At 42.4% G+C, this 12,978-nt stretch overlaps 1 protein-coding gene across 4 annotated transcripts in view; it reads right to left on the reverse strand.

Annotated features, from left to right (window-relative positions):
- nav2a (neuron navigator 2a) overlaps nt 1–12,978 on the reverse strand; it is a 171,634-nt gene that overhangs the window by 7,140 nt on the left and 151,516 nt on the right. For all 4 annotated transcript variants that reach the window (XM_061814917.1, XM_061814915.1, XM_061814918.1 and 1 more), the window contains 10 exons: nt 12,480–12,532; nt 9,129–9,152; nt 8,693–8,767; nt 7,293–7,376; nt 7,100–7,223; nt 6,805–6,989; nt 1,829–2,001; nt 1,267–1,420; nt 1,006–1,192; nt 30–130 (listed from right to left, as the gene is read on the reverse strand). In XM_061814917.1, coding sequence (XP_061670901.1) covers nt 30–130; nt 1,006–1,192; nt 1,267–1,420; nt 1,829–2,001; nt 6,805–6,989; nt 7,100–7,223; nt 7,293–7,376; nt 8,693–8,767; nt 9,129–9,152; nt 12,480–12,532 — 1,160 coding nt within the window. The remainder of the gene's footprint in view (nt 1–29; nt 131–1,005; nt 1,193–1,266; nt 1,421–1,828; nt 2,002–6,804; nt 6,990–7,099; nt 7,224–7,292; nt 7,377–8,692; nt 8,768–9,128; nt 9,153–12,479; nt 12,533–12,978) is intronic.

Below are 12,978 nucleotides of genomic sequence, written 5' to 3' on the forward strand. Positions count from 1 at the left end.
AGCTGCTATGTTTTCCAGCAATATCTTACCTGCCCCCACAAACCATCCTCATCAAGGCTCACAACGATCTTTACGTGACGACCCTCCTTCCTCATACTGCCCTCACCACCTGTGTCATCCAACAGCATGTCTGACAGGAACAAAGCATTGGCTCGATTAAAATCCTGAGCTCCCATTTTATCATCTCAATTGATCAATCAATAGGAAATTGATAATCACTGGCCAACTGATCCAAGTACACCAAAAGCAAATAAAACAACGCTCTTCCAAATGGTGCTCATTTTTGAGTGACACTGTCATAGAACCATTCATTTTATAATGTTTTTTTTTGGTCGTAGTTTACATAATCAACCATTGTCATTATGTTTGAGAAAATACTGATTTATTTTGTTTAATTTCTTGTGTAGGATCTCGTAAGACAGGGTTACTACACATTTTGTAAACCGGGGTTTTGTGGAACGCTCGTGATCTGTGGTGGAATTGCAAAGTGTCTGAAATTTATAGCGGTAGGATGACGTTACTCAATCATGACTAAGAATTTTATCTCCCTAAAATAAAGGGGTAATACTGTTTGAAAAGCGTTATTTCTACAAGGTGCCTTGCCCAGGTTTGCAGCGCTTTAGTCAGGAGGTGCTCAAAGTCCAAAAATTTGTGGGGATTCTCAAAACCTAAAAATGTTGAGAGCCACTTGTCTACGTGATCTACCCTTTAAAAGGGCAGCGAGCGACCTTTATGAGGATAAGTGGCTTGGAAAACGGATGGATGAATGGAAGTTAATATGCATGTTTTTGGAATGTGCGAGGAAGCCAAAGTGGAGGACAAAACATGCGAACCCCACAGAGAGATGTCCTGATAGAGATTAAAGTTCATTTTCCTGAATGTGAGGCCAACACGTTAAGGAGTATTTTACCATGCTGTGAGATTTTAAACTTGCCTGTGCCTTGTTTTCAGTGAAAAAAAAAAAAAAAAAAAGGACCAGGTTAAAGGACAAGAGCCACGTCTTACCTAGACTGGTGGACTCGCTGGTGGCAAGGTTCAGGCTGTGCTGTGGGACTCCCACATGGTGCCCCGGGGTCTGGCTGTGTGTGTGGTGGGGAGGCGAGGAGGAAATGGAGGCATGGGGGCCCGCCCTGCTTCCTTGATTCTCCAGCTTCAAGCGGTCATTCTCCGCTTTCAGTTTCTCAATCTCCAGCTGTAAACACACAATTAGAAAAGTCGAATGTGGATGTCTGGTGAGATGTCTGCATGTGTCCAGCGTCCTCAAACCTGCATACGGTTCATGGCCTCCCGTAGTTGGTCGAGCTGATGGGCGGAGCTGAGCGCTTCCAAGCGAATATCTGTCAGTTTCATCTCCTTCTCCCTGAGCTCGCTCCGTAACTGCATCACCGTCTCCGCTTCACTGTCCAAACACTCCGATAATCTGTGAATATACAAATATATAAATAAAACAAATAAAGAGACCAGACACTTAAGGCACATGAGCTGCTGTAGACCAGTGGTATGCGAAAGAGTCACTGCTGAAGGTCTGGCTTAATTTAAACTTCCATTTCATTCACAGTCAATCCTTAAAATCCTTTTAAAAAACTGTTTTTATATTCAGCAGTTGTAATTTCGGTTGAAAGGTCCCCTTCCATCTCTTCTTTCTATTGTTTTAAGCATAACATAGTTTAAAATATGTCTGTGTCACTTAGGCTACTGTATTCTAATGTTGGTCATGATGATTGTTGGTACCGAGAGAGTGACATTTGTTTTAGGTGGCATTATGTGGAAAAAATGTGAGAATCATTGTAGACCATATTTATAAAGAACAAAAATGTACTGTACATACAGCGAGTTGGAGTGTGTGTTCCTGAGCATGTGGTTGGTCACGGTGGTGCTGTTGTGAAGCAGTTTAGGGGAGGAGGGCAGCGAAGAATCGGTCATCTCTTCAATGTCAGAGTGGGACGAAGCTGATTTGGGAGATTTCTTCTTGCTGAACGCCTGCTTGAAGGAGCTTCGCAACTGCAGATAAAAAAAAAAATATGAAGCAGAAAAAGACAGACATAAAGCTTCTGTTCAAGGGTTGGAAACACTCCAAAAACAGCAGGGAGGAGGTGCAGGGTCATGCCAGGACAAGCAGTGGGAATTGGCTGTTAAAAAACTGCAAGTGAGTTAGAGGAATGCGATCAACCCAAATACTACTAACTGGGAAGGTTTGTTTGACATTCAAATGAGGTTATAATTGAATGAACTACAGCGAAAAATGGAAAAATCCCGACTGAGTGCCATAAGGTGGTGCTTAAAGCACTGTATATTCCATTCGCGCATGTGCAGTTCGAGTATGCATCCCAAATAAGTTACATTTGACGCCTCAGTGTTCCGGAAAAGGGTAAACGTTCCAGTGCCACACAGGACTTCATTCCTCTTTTGTTCTTGTGTGCCTTTTTGCATACTGCTGGATACAGCAATTGGAGAAAAATAGAAATTGTCTATCAGACCTAATTTCCCTATCACTGGTAGCTACGTGACTATTAAGTCGGTGGTGCGACTCTTTGCCCTCCAAAGTCCCCAACGATGATTTGGTTTTATGTTGAGGAACTCTTTGGCAGTGGTGTCTCTTTTGAGACCTGGTGAGAGGGAATGACTGTCTTTGTGGCTTTGCAAAATGATGAGGCGGTGCTATGCATCTCGCATTTGTTGAGTAGGTGGCATCTGTGCCCCCGTCTCCCAGTTTACACAACTTTATTCGTCACTTTAACACTATTGGTCTTGTGTTAGGCATACGCTGCTGCTGCCGTGCGTCCCCCACCTGCGAGCAATGTGTGACTCTGCTATGTTGGCAGCAGGCATGCCCCCTTTTGTCAGTTTCTCACATACGGGGTCCTGTTTGGCCATTCACAATGGAAAACTCTTAGTGTTTGCGTCGCCTTTGGTGGCCTCCTTGAGATCACTGGTAGCAGTGGACTCTGCACAGGTTGACTGGGTCCTGAACACCTTGCAAGAGTTTTTCTGAAGATCTGTGAATGGATTGTGGTTGCTTGCCTCCCAATTATGGTGAGCCTGCCAATGTGTCGGGTGTCTCTTGGTTGGTGTGGATTGGCTGATGGCCACCTTGGAGCTTCCCACAACAGACTCGGTCGACTCCTGGGAACGTCTTCATCAGGCATTGGAGGCTTTTCCTTTTCTTTTCTGTCCCAATGTCACAGGATTTTTTTGAAGGGGGTACATGCTCACTGGGGAGCGCTCTCTTAGCTGTCAGTGGCCGGCTGGATTTTCAAAGCAACTCATGATGCTGCGGGTTCCGGACAGGATCGGGTTTGGATCAGGTTTGTGTCTGCGATTCCTTGTGACTTTGCTCGTATTGGTCATTCACTGCTTTCAGCATCACCTTCTGGTGGTCAGCAGGGAAGACAAAGTTGGAAACTGACATACAGGATATAATTACGGTTCTGCAAATCCTGAATGATTGCTGGAGCGCTCTGAGTCAGAATCAGTTTACATGAGAAGATTTTGTAGGGACTGAGGGCCCTATGACACCGGAACTTATACATGGTAATGATCACCGGGGCGTGACTTTTTTGGTATGTATACTTAAACTGATTTCTGTGACTGGTGGTCATTCGGGATCCATAGAACCATAAATACATACAGTGAAGAAAATAAGTATTTGAACACCCTGCTATATTGCAAGTTCTTTCAATTAGAAATCATGGAGGGGTCTGAAATTTTCATCGTAGGTGCATGTCCACTGTGAGAGAGATAATCTAAAAAGAAAAATCCTGAAATCACAATGTATGATTTTTTTTAACGATCTATTTGTTTGATACAGCTGCAAATAACTATTTGAACACCTGACAAAACCAATGTTAATATATGGTACAGTAGCCTTTGTTTGCAATTACAGAGGTCAAACGTTTCCTGGAGTTGTTCACCAGGTTTGCACACACTGCAGGAGGGATTTTGGCCCACTTCTCCACACAGATCTTCTCTAGATCAGACAAGTTTCTGGGCTGTCACTGAGAAACATGGAGTTTCAGCTCCTTTCAAAGATTTTCTATTGTGTTTAGGTCTGGAGACTGGCTCGGCCACGCCAGAATCTAGATAGGCTTCTTACGGAGCTACTCCTTGGTTTTCCTGGCTGTGTGCTTTGGGTCATTGTCATGTTGAAATATACAGCCACAACCCATCTTAAATGCTCTGACTGAGGGAAAGAGGTTATTCCACAAAATCTCACAATACATGGCCACGGTCATCCTCTCCTAATACAGTGCAGTCGTCCTGTTCCATGTGCAGAAAAACACCCCCAAGGCATTATGCTACCACCCCCATGCTTCACAGTAGGGAGAGTGTTCTTGGGATGGAACTCATAACTCAGTCTTCCTCCAAACACAGTGAGTGGAATTATGACCAAAAAGTTCCATTTTGATCTCATCTGACCACAAAACCTTCTCCCATGACTCCTGTGTATCATATAAATGGTCATTGGCAACTTTAAGACGGGCCTTGACATGTGCTGATTTAAGCAGGGGACCTTTCTGTTCCATGCATGATTTCAAACCCTGACATCTTAGTGTATTACCAACAGTCACCATGGAAACTGTGGTCCCAGCTCTTTTGAGGTCATTGACCAAGTCCTGTTGTGTAGTCCTGGGCAGATTCTTAACCTTTCTAAGGATCATTGAGACCCCATGAGATGATATCTTGCATGGGCCTCCACTCCGATTGAGATTGACCGACATGTTGAGCTTCTTCCATTTTCTAATGATTGCTCCAACATTGGACGTTTTTTCACCAAGCTGCTTGGCATTTTCTCCGTAGCCCTTTCCAGCCGTATGGAGTTGTAGAATTTTGTCTCTGGTGTCTTTGGACCGCTCTTTGGTCTTGGCCATGTTACAAGTTTGAGTCTTACTGATTGTATGAGGTGGATACGTGTCTTTATGCAGCTAACGGACTCACACCGGTGCATCTGATTCAGGATAATACATGGAGTGGAGGTGTACTTTTAAAGGCGGACTAACAGGTCTTTGAGGGTCAGAATTCTAGCTGATGGACAGGTGTTTGTATAATTATTTGCAGCTTTACCCCACAAATAAATTGTGATTTCTGGATTTTTCTTTTTAGGTTATCTCTCTCACAGTGCACCTACGATGAAAATTTCAGACCCCTCCATGATTTCTAAGCGGGAGAACTTGCAATATAGCAGGGTGTTCAAATACTAATTTTTTTTAACTGTATGTGACTTTTGTTTTATACCTTTTGAACAGGTTTGGGTGAAGTGGAAAATCACCCTGGGATACTTTCAGTCCTCTCTCGGTTACGTACATATCTTTTTATGCAGGGTCACTTTATTGCATATTCTGGGCTTTCATATGTAGTTACAAATGGTTTTAAAACGGACAGAATCACTTTGTTCTATTTACTCCCTTGGGAGTAATTGAGTTGCCTGATAATTTCACAAACAGAAATGAAAAATTGAAAGATTACTTGTTCATGGGTTTCGCTTTGGACAGGGTTTTGGAATGTTGCTGTGGAAATCTTTGTTCAATCATCCAGAAGAGTTCTTCCATTGTACGTCCAAACTTTTTCGGACTTGTTCATGAGTCTGGTCATCTATTTATTACTCATGAAACGTGTAATTTGATTAGTTCTTGAGGACTCAGCGCAACAAAGAGATAAGATCTTTTTTAGAGAGTGGCACGGTATTTCAGGGTGATCGGAGTCCTACAAGGTGCGTGTGAGTAAGGAGGGGAAATGCAGAGGAGAGGAAAAGACTGAAAGGAAGTAGCATTTCGCAACAGGAGAAAAAAGCAAATAGCTTCCTAACCTAAAAAGGGGTTAGTGGTCAGGATAAACTAATCTTACCTCATAGACCTGCCACATGAAGCGAAGCAAATGAAGACAGAGGGACAAAACAGCACAGATTCACATGGGTGTGCGAGTGTTAATGTGTTGTGGAGGGACAAACATCCAACCCCTGCTCAAGTCCAAAGCAGCTTGGACTTTCTGGAAACTACATTGCCGACGCTACCATCGTGAGATTGGGGGTCCGTAAACATCATGAACTCTGACACACCCTAATTCGCATCTCACACACATACATTTAATGAACATGGTGGGAACCCTCAGCAAGGTCTCATATCTTATTGCACAGACATAGGGGGATTATTTATTATGATAGGCACCTAAAGAAGGAAACCTGAAACAAGTGCTCATCTTTTAACACCAGCACAAAGCACCACAAAGCTCCACCTACAGTTCTACGACATTCTGATCAGGCTCTGGCCACACAGGTGGCTAACACCACATACAGAGTGATGACAGATTAGAAGTTGCATACGTCATCTTCAACGACTTGTCCTCCGGTGCACAAAAATGTCTTTAAGTAACAAAGAAGGAAAAATTATTTACTAAAGCTAAGTTTGTCATTGTATAATCACTGCTTACAATGAATTACTGACAGAGAAGCTATATTAGATGCATTGTCATTTGCAAATTGATGCGCTTTTTTCATATGCCTACAGAGGTTGTTTTTGCATTATAGCCATCAAAATTATGTGGAAAATAAATCATGTAAGATGAACATCTAGTGGAGATTCGATTTGCAAATGACCAAAGCACCCAAAAATCAAATAATCCTTAGTTGGGTCACCTTTTCCCCAGTGTAAGACGTCTGAAGAGGGAAGCCAAACATGCAAGCCATGGCACACAAAGACGAAAAGAATAATACATTTAAAAAAAAAAAAAAAAAAAAAAAAACGTCATGCCTGATAGGTTGCTTCTATACGTCTGTCCCATTTAAATTATTATTATATTAGTTTGTCTTACCCAATTCTTCTTGTTTTTCTTCTTATTTTTAGCATCTGCGTCCATGTTGGAACCTACGCTGGAGTGGCTGGTAGCGCTCGCCACACTGCTGACACTGTCTGAAGAGTGTTGTCTCCTGATTCGCAGGTCTGGTTGCTGCTGCTGCTGGTGCTGGGGCTGGTGGTGAAGGCTGCCATTACTGCCAGCTGATGGAGAGCAAGTATATCAACTCAAAGTGTGCAGCTTTCGGGCTTGGGTAAAGAAAATTGATTTATTATAGTTTTTAAACCAAAATATAACAAGAACCTGCATGTACCTGTCCTGTCCATTTTAGGCGTGAGCTCGGGGGTGTTTATGACGCCATTGATGGCTGCCTGAGCGACAGCGTTCTGCTTTTTCAGGAGCTCGATCGTCTTCCTCAGCTCATTCAACTCAGAATCCTGACGCACGAAAAAGGAAATGTGGATTTAAAAAAACAAATCTGCACGTTTAAACTAATCTTTTCCCACCTTTTGCTCAGCAGTCAAGGTGAGACTCTTCAACCTAATGGTCATGTTGCCCAAACTCTGCTCAAACGCCGCCACCAGGTGAGCCTGCAGGATATCAACAAATTAAAGCTGCTCTCGTGTCTGTTCTAAAACACCCATTTATAAAATGATAAGATCATCTGAATCCATTTTTCTCCAAATCTACTTGGGGTATGTGAATTGGCATATTACCAGACCTGTTGGTTAGTTGGTAGGATGACGGGGAGAAAAATGCTTGTAATTGGTTGATAATTCAAAAAGAAAGTGTAGCTTTCAAAAAGAAAGGCAGCAATTCCTTCCTTCATCAGTAGGATAATGTTCAATTTTTATTCATTTTTTTTTTCCATTTCTTTTCTGGCCACTGTTTGGAATAACTTCAGTGGTTTAAATTCTGCAATATTGTCCTGCTTTAGGTTCATCAGTAAATTTGGGTGAAGGTGAGAGCATCTGAAGGAAAACCTGAAAAGGTGTGTGTCTGTCCGTAAGACCTGAGTAAGGTGCTGACTGACATGTGATTGAAGATGAGAGTGCTGGAAACAAAGATGTTCTTCAAGTCTGAGCTTTGGGGCATCAAGGTGTGTTCAGAAAATGTGTAACTCGTCTGTGGGTCGATGGTGTGAAATCATACATTTTAACAAACAAAACCCTACCTTAAGACCCAGCACTCTAGCCTGAAGAACAGCCACTCACACAACACTGCATTCTAGCTGCTTTTATAACACATCCGCATGCATGTAAGCATAGGGACTCTTCAGGCGTAAATCTCGACTACACATCTGGGCCAGCCTCATGGTAGAGTGTGCTAAGACACGACTCTGCTGTAACCTAAGACCTTTGTCTTCGCTACATATCTCTGATTCAAAGCTAAACCAGCACTGTGCACTGGCTCAGGCAGCAGATAAGCGATGAAGCATGGAAAGACTTGTGCAATATGAGCTGTGTAAGGTGGCATCATGGATCGTGCCTGGAGATGTTCAACGATTTTCTGATGGCTCCAACAGATGTTAAATTGCATGTATACAGTACATTTGTTCAGAATCTGACGAATGTCATTGATAAAGCTTACATTCTTGCTACATTCAACTCCATGACAGGGGCAGCATTTTGATAAACACTTCTTCGATAATGCTTTTACACAATAATAAACAACAAACAACTAATGCATTCATAAATAATCATTACAGTAATACCTCAGGTATCAGCAATCAAAATTGAGCATAACTATATTTGCAAAATAAAAGTTGTGCCTGAGGAAATCTAAAACACTAAGTGGCAAACAAAACAAAAAAATGGCTTGCTAATCATATTATTGGTAATGTTGATGGTGTTGCACATCAAACACAACCAGTATGGCTATATTGTGGGATTGCACGTTCACTCACGTTGGCACTCAACTGTGTTGTTAGGGCGGAAACTTTCTCCTGGGAGGCATCCAGCTCCCGGCGTAACTTGCGAATCTGAGAACATGGAAAAAAAAAAAATCCCTAGCATAAAAAAACAGACATTTAAAAGCAGACATACCTACCGTACCTCATAAAAAAATTTGAACACACAGAGACACGTCTACAACTACTGTGGTGACGAATCTCGAATCCCAAAAGTGAAGCCGGGATACATGCAGAGATGGAACACCAAAAGTACAAATGTGCCTGTAGTGGTTTGTACAGCTGTTCAGACAGGACCAAGAGCCCGTTACATGGTTGGTCACAATGTAGATATGGAGCTGTGTAACAGCATTCAACTGTGGAAATGTCTCCAATGTTCTACTAAATATGGAAAAAATTAAAGAGTGGAGAAAAAAAAAAAAGATTTATTTACCTCTGACTGCGACTTCTCCTCATTCTGTGAAACGAGATAAGACAGATTGAATCGTTACGGGTTATTTTTACTGAATTCAAACTTGAAAAGTAGCCAAGATCACATGTCCTGTTCTAGATTACATGTCAACACCTTTATAAACTCAAGACTGTGTGGTGTACAGTATCTGGAAAGCAGAGCTTTAGTCCTGAAGGCATTATCCCGACATATTTCTATACAAGAGCGTGTCCTATTGTTGTCGTCGTGAAAATACGAAGAAAGACTAACCACAGTAGAAGCTCACACGTATGCAACACACCCTGCTGCTTTTCACCAAAACAAAGACACATGCAACACCCATATTTACTGTATAGGACACACACACACACACACACACACACACACACACACACACCACACACACACACACACATCAAGAAGGAGAAATACTGTCTCTTAATGTCTCACCTGACTTCACACACTCTAGATATTCAAAGCATACAGCTTTCAACATTCTTTAGAACTCTGAGCAGAAAGAGATAGACTTAGCTGCATATTGATTTCATCCACCCAAAGTGAAAAAAGAAGTTACAGTGGAACAGCACATTGGACTTTCCAAGTCTTTTTTGAAACATTAAAGTCATGTGACCTTGCGAAGGGTTGGTGAATGATGCCATATGAAATACAGTGATTCAATTTTATCCGATATTATTTTGACTATATTGAACAATGCTTTCAAATAATCTGCTGTCACCTTATGATATTTGATCAGAAAGTAAATGCAGCTTTTGTGGGAAGAGAAACAACCTCACCAAAAATTCAATAAATTAAAATCTATGTAAATTATGGGTGAATTTTCTTGGGCTATTTTCAAAACCAAGGTGTTTTTATTTTATCACAAGACTTAACACGGAATAGAGGAACTATAGCAACTGTATTTTGTTTCCACATTGCCCAGTGAAGTGATATCTTGAAAATAAGGTAAGTTTGTAGGCAGGCTCTTTCAATCACATGGAAAACCTGAATAAACCAAAGAAAACCATTTTGAATAATGATTTTTTCCCCCCCGTTTGGCAGGAGTCACCTGACATTTTCAAATTCCTGTGTCTGGTTGTGTAAAGTTCAGTGTGAGCGCACACGCAAGCAAGCACAAACACACAAACCTCCGTCAATCAAGCACACATGATGTGTGGCTTCCCAGTCCACAACAACAGCAGCATGTCTGTCAAGTAGTCACACACGCTACGTCACGTGTGCATCACAAATTAACACACCTACGACCTTAAACATCCCGAGAAGTTTACACGGCAACATTTGACAAGTTTGTCAAATACAAAACAAGCACTTCAGACTCAAGCTCATTCACTTAAACAACATCTTGTGTATTAAAATGTTTATATGCCAAGTATGAAAGCTCAAACTATTAAATGAAATATCCCTGCAGCCCCCACCCCCTTAATCCCTACCGTGAGTTGAAAAGATGTAGCACTCCCTGTGGGGCATAAGGTTGTCATTATTATACTTCCAGTCTGATTTCACTGCTGAACGTCTGGCTTCAGGGAAAGAACCCAAACAGACTATCTGGGTGTGTGTGTGTGTGTGTGCTACACCTGCCCAGGTGAGTAAACCAGTCCACAGAAGAAAGAGGAGGAGGAGGTGGGGCTAACTGGCAGAGCTATAACTCTGACTGGCCATTGTGTAAATGTAGGCGGACGAGTGTGTGCACTATGGATGTTAGAGGTTGTCGCTGGTTTAAGTGAACAACACACACACATACACACACACACATACACACACACACACACACACACACACACACACACGCACATTATTTCATAATTTTGAAAGCAAAAAAAACACGTTGGTCTGGTTTTAACATTAACTGCTTTAGTGCACGCAGCAATTCACGGTGACAATGAGTCACTAGTTAAATAAATGTTTGGAGAGACTAAAAACATTCAACCGTTAAAGACTTTTTTTTTTTTTTTTTTTTAAATATTGGAGCCACAGCCAAGAATTGTGCTTAACTCCTTAAAGTCAGTCTGTACAATTGCCTTCAATTGACCCCTCCGTAGAAAATTGCATCATCTGCGTCGCTGACCAATCAGAGGCCAGAGATCTGCATAAACCACGCCCCTTCTTGGCGTCCGCTGTTACCTCAAACAAAGTCGCATGGTCCAGTATAGCTTTTGTTAGCCTTTTATCACGTATTTGGGTTCCTCAACAATAGAGATGGTTAAGAGGTGTAGTCACGGACTTTGTAATAGTGACGACAGGTATCCTGATAGGCTAGTTGGTGGAGTTCAATTCGTACCCTTTCCAAAACCAAAGACCGAGTATGAAAAATGTCTTCGATGGATCAAACTTTGTGGAAGACCACATGATCAACTGAATCCATCAACCGGAACAGAAGGTAAGCCCTATATTTGATTTTCAATACATGTCTCATATAAATGAATTAGCAGTTCTTCGCTTGCATAACATACCTACGTGTAAATGATTGACACACTTGATCTGTGTTGAGCGATATTTTGCGATGATCTGACTGCACGAACGTGTCTCTTTGTTGCCGGCTAGCGAGCTAAGCTAAACCGGACTAGGGAGTCCTAAAAGCCTTCGACGTGCACTAAGACACCAAGACTGAAGGAAGGATGTTTGAGGACACTAAAGTAGTGATTGTCGTACTCGGCCGGGACTTACGTAGGTTCGGCACTAATTCAAGAATAATTATTGAGGGGAGCGCGTGACGTTACACAAAGAAAACGGGAGAAACAACTCGTAAATCAAGCCTCTCCTTCTTCTTTTCCTTCATACGGTGGTTCATAAACGGCTATACAGATACACATACAGATTCTGCACACAAGTGTGATAGATAACACGAAAATAGGAAACTGTCAATGACGAATTCGTCTATGGGTTATAATATATTATATTACATGTCTTCTCGGTCTTCCTCTGACTTCGGAAAGATCTCGCGCTAATGTCGATGGGTTCTCCGTCGATATGCATGGAAATACCATTGAAATACCCCTCGCTGAAATACTTGAAGCCCTGATGTCTGCTCTTCAACGATATTTCACTATTCGGTAAGAATTCGAGTGAAAAATCAGCTGGTAAATCGGACAATTTCGCTCCAGTCTTTTCTTCCTGCGCCGCCATTTTTGCTAATTGTTTGTCTGAGGTTAGCAAGCGTGGGGTGACGTAACTTCAGGAGGCGTGGTTAAGTGCCCTGTACAGAGGAGTCAATTCCTGAGCAAAGGGTTCTTTTTCCCCCCCCATAACAAAAACAACTACAGTGACCCCTGGTGGGAAAAATCATTAATGTACCTCAAAAATAAGATACAGTACATGTATCGCGGCTCGTATACTCACTGTGGAGTACATGGAGGAGGTGCTGGAGACCAGAGAGAGGGATGAGCCATGAACTGGGGAGACATGACAACACATAAAGGTAAGCACAAACCTACACAGAACATATGATCCCCCAAGCAGACACCAACGACAATGAGCCCAACCAACAGTGATCCTCCCGACCCCGCAGTTTCTTCAGCCTGCCCCGGTACAAGTCACGTTCCCCTGACCATAAAAGATTAAAGATAAAACTCCTACACAGCGCAAGCAGTGGCACAGCCTTGGCACTACTCAGCTAATGACTCAGCTGCTAATCACACATCAAAGTTTCAGCCCACGGACCGACCTCCTCCTGCTCGGAAGCCGATTAGACGGAACTAGGTGGTGATGTCATGGGTCGTACCAAGACGCCGGCCCGGGCCCATTGGATTCAATCATTAACCTCTCAGTCACCACCATAATGTTCATCTTGATCTGCACTGCATGGCGAATTCCACTAGATGTAAACAAAACAGCATGT

This window comes from Syngnathoides biaculeatus, chromosome 3 (genome assembly GCF_019802595.1).
Source record: "Syngnathoides biaculeatus isolate LvHL_M chromosome 3, ASM1980259v1, whole genome shotgun sequence".
NCBI classification, from domain to species: domain Eukaryota; kingdom Metazoa; phylum Chordata; class Actinopteri; order Syngnathiformes; family Syngnathidae; genus Syngnathoides; species Syngnathoides biaculeatus.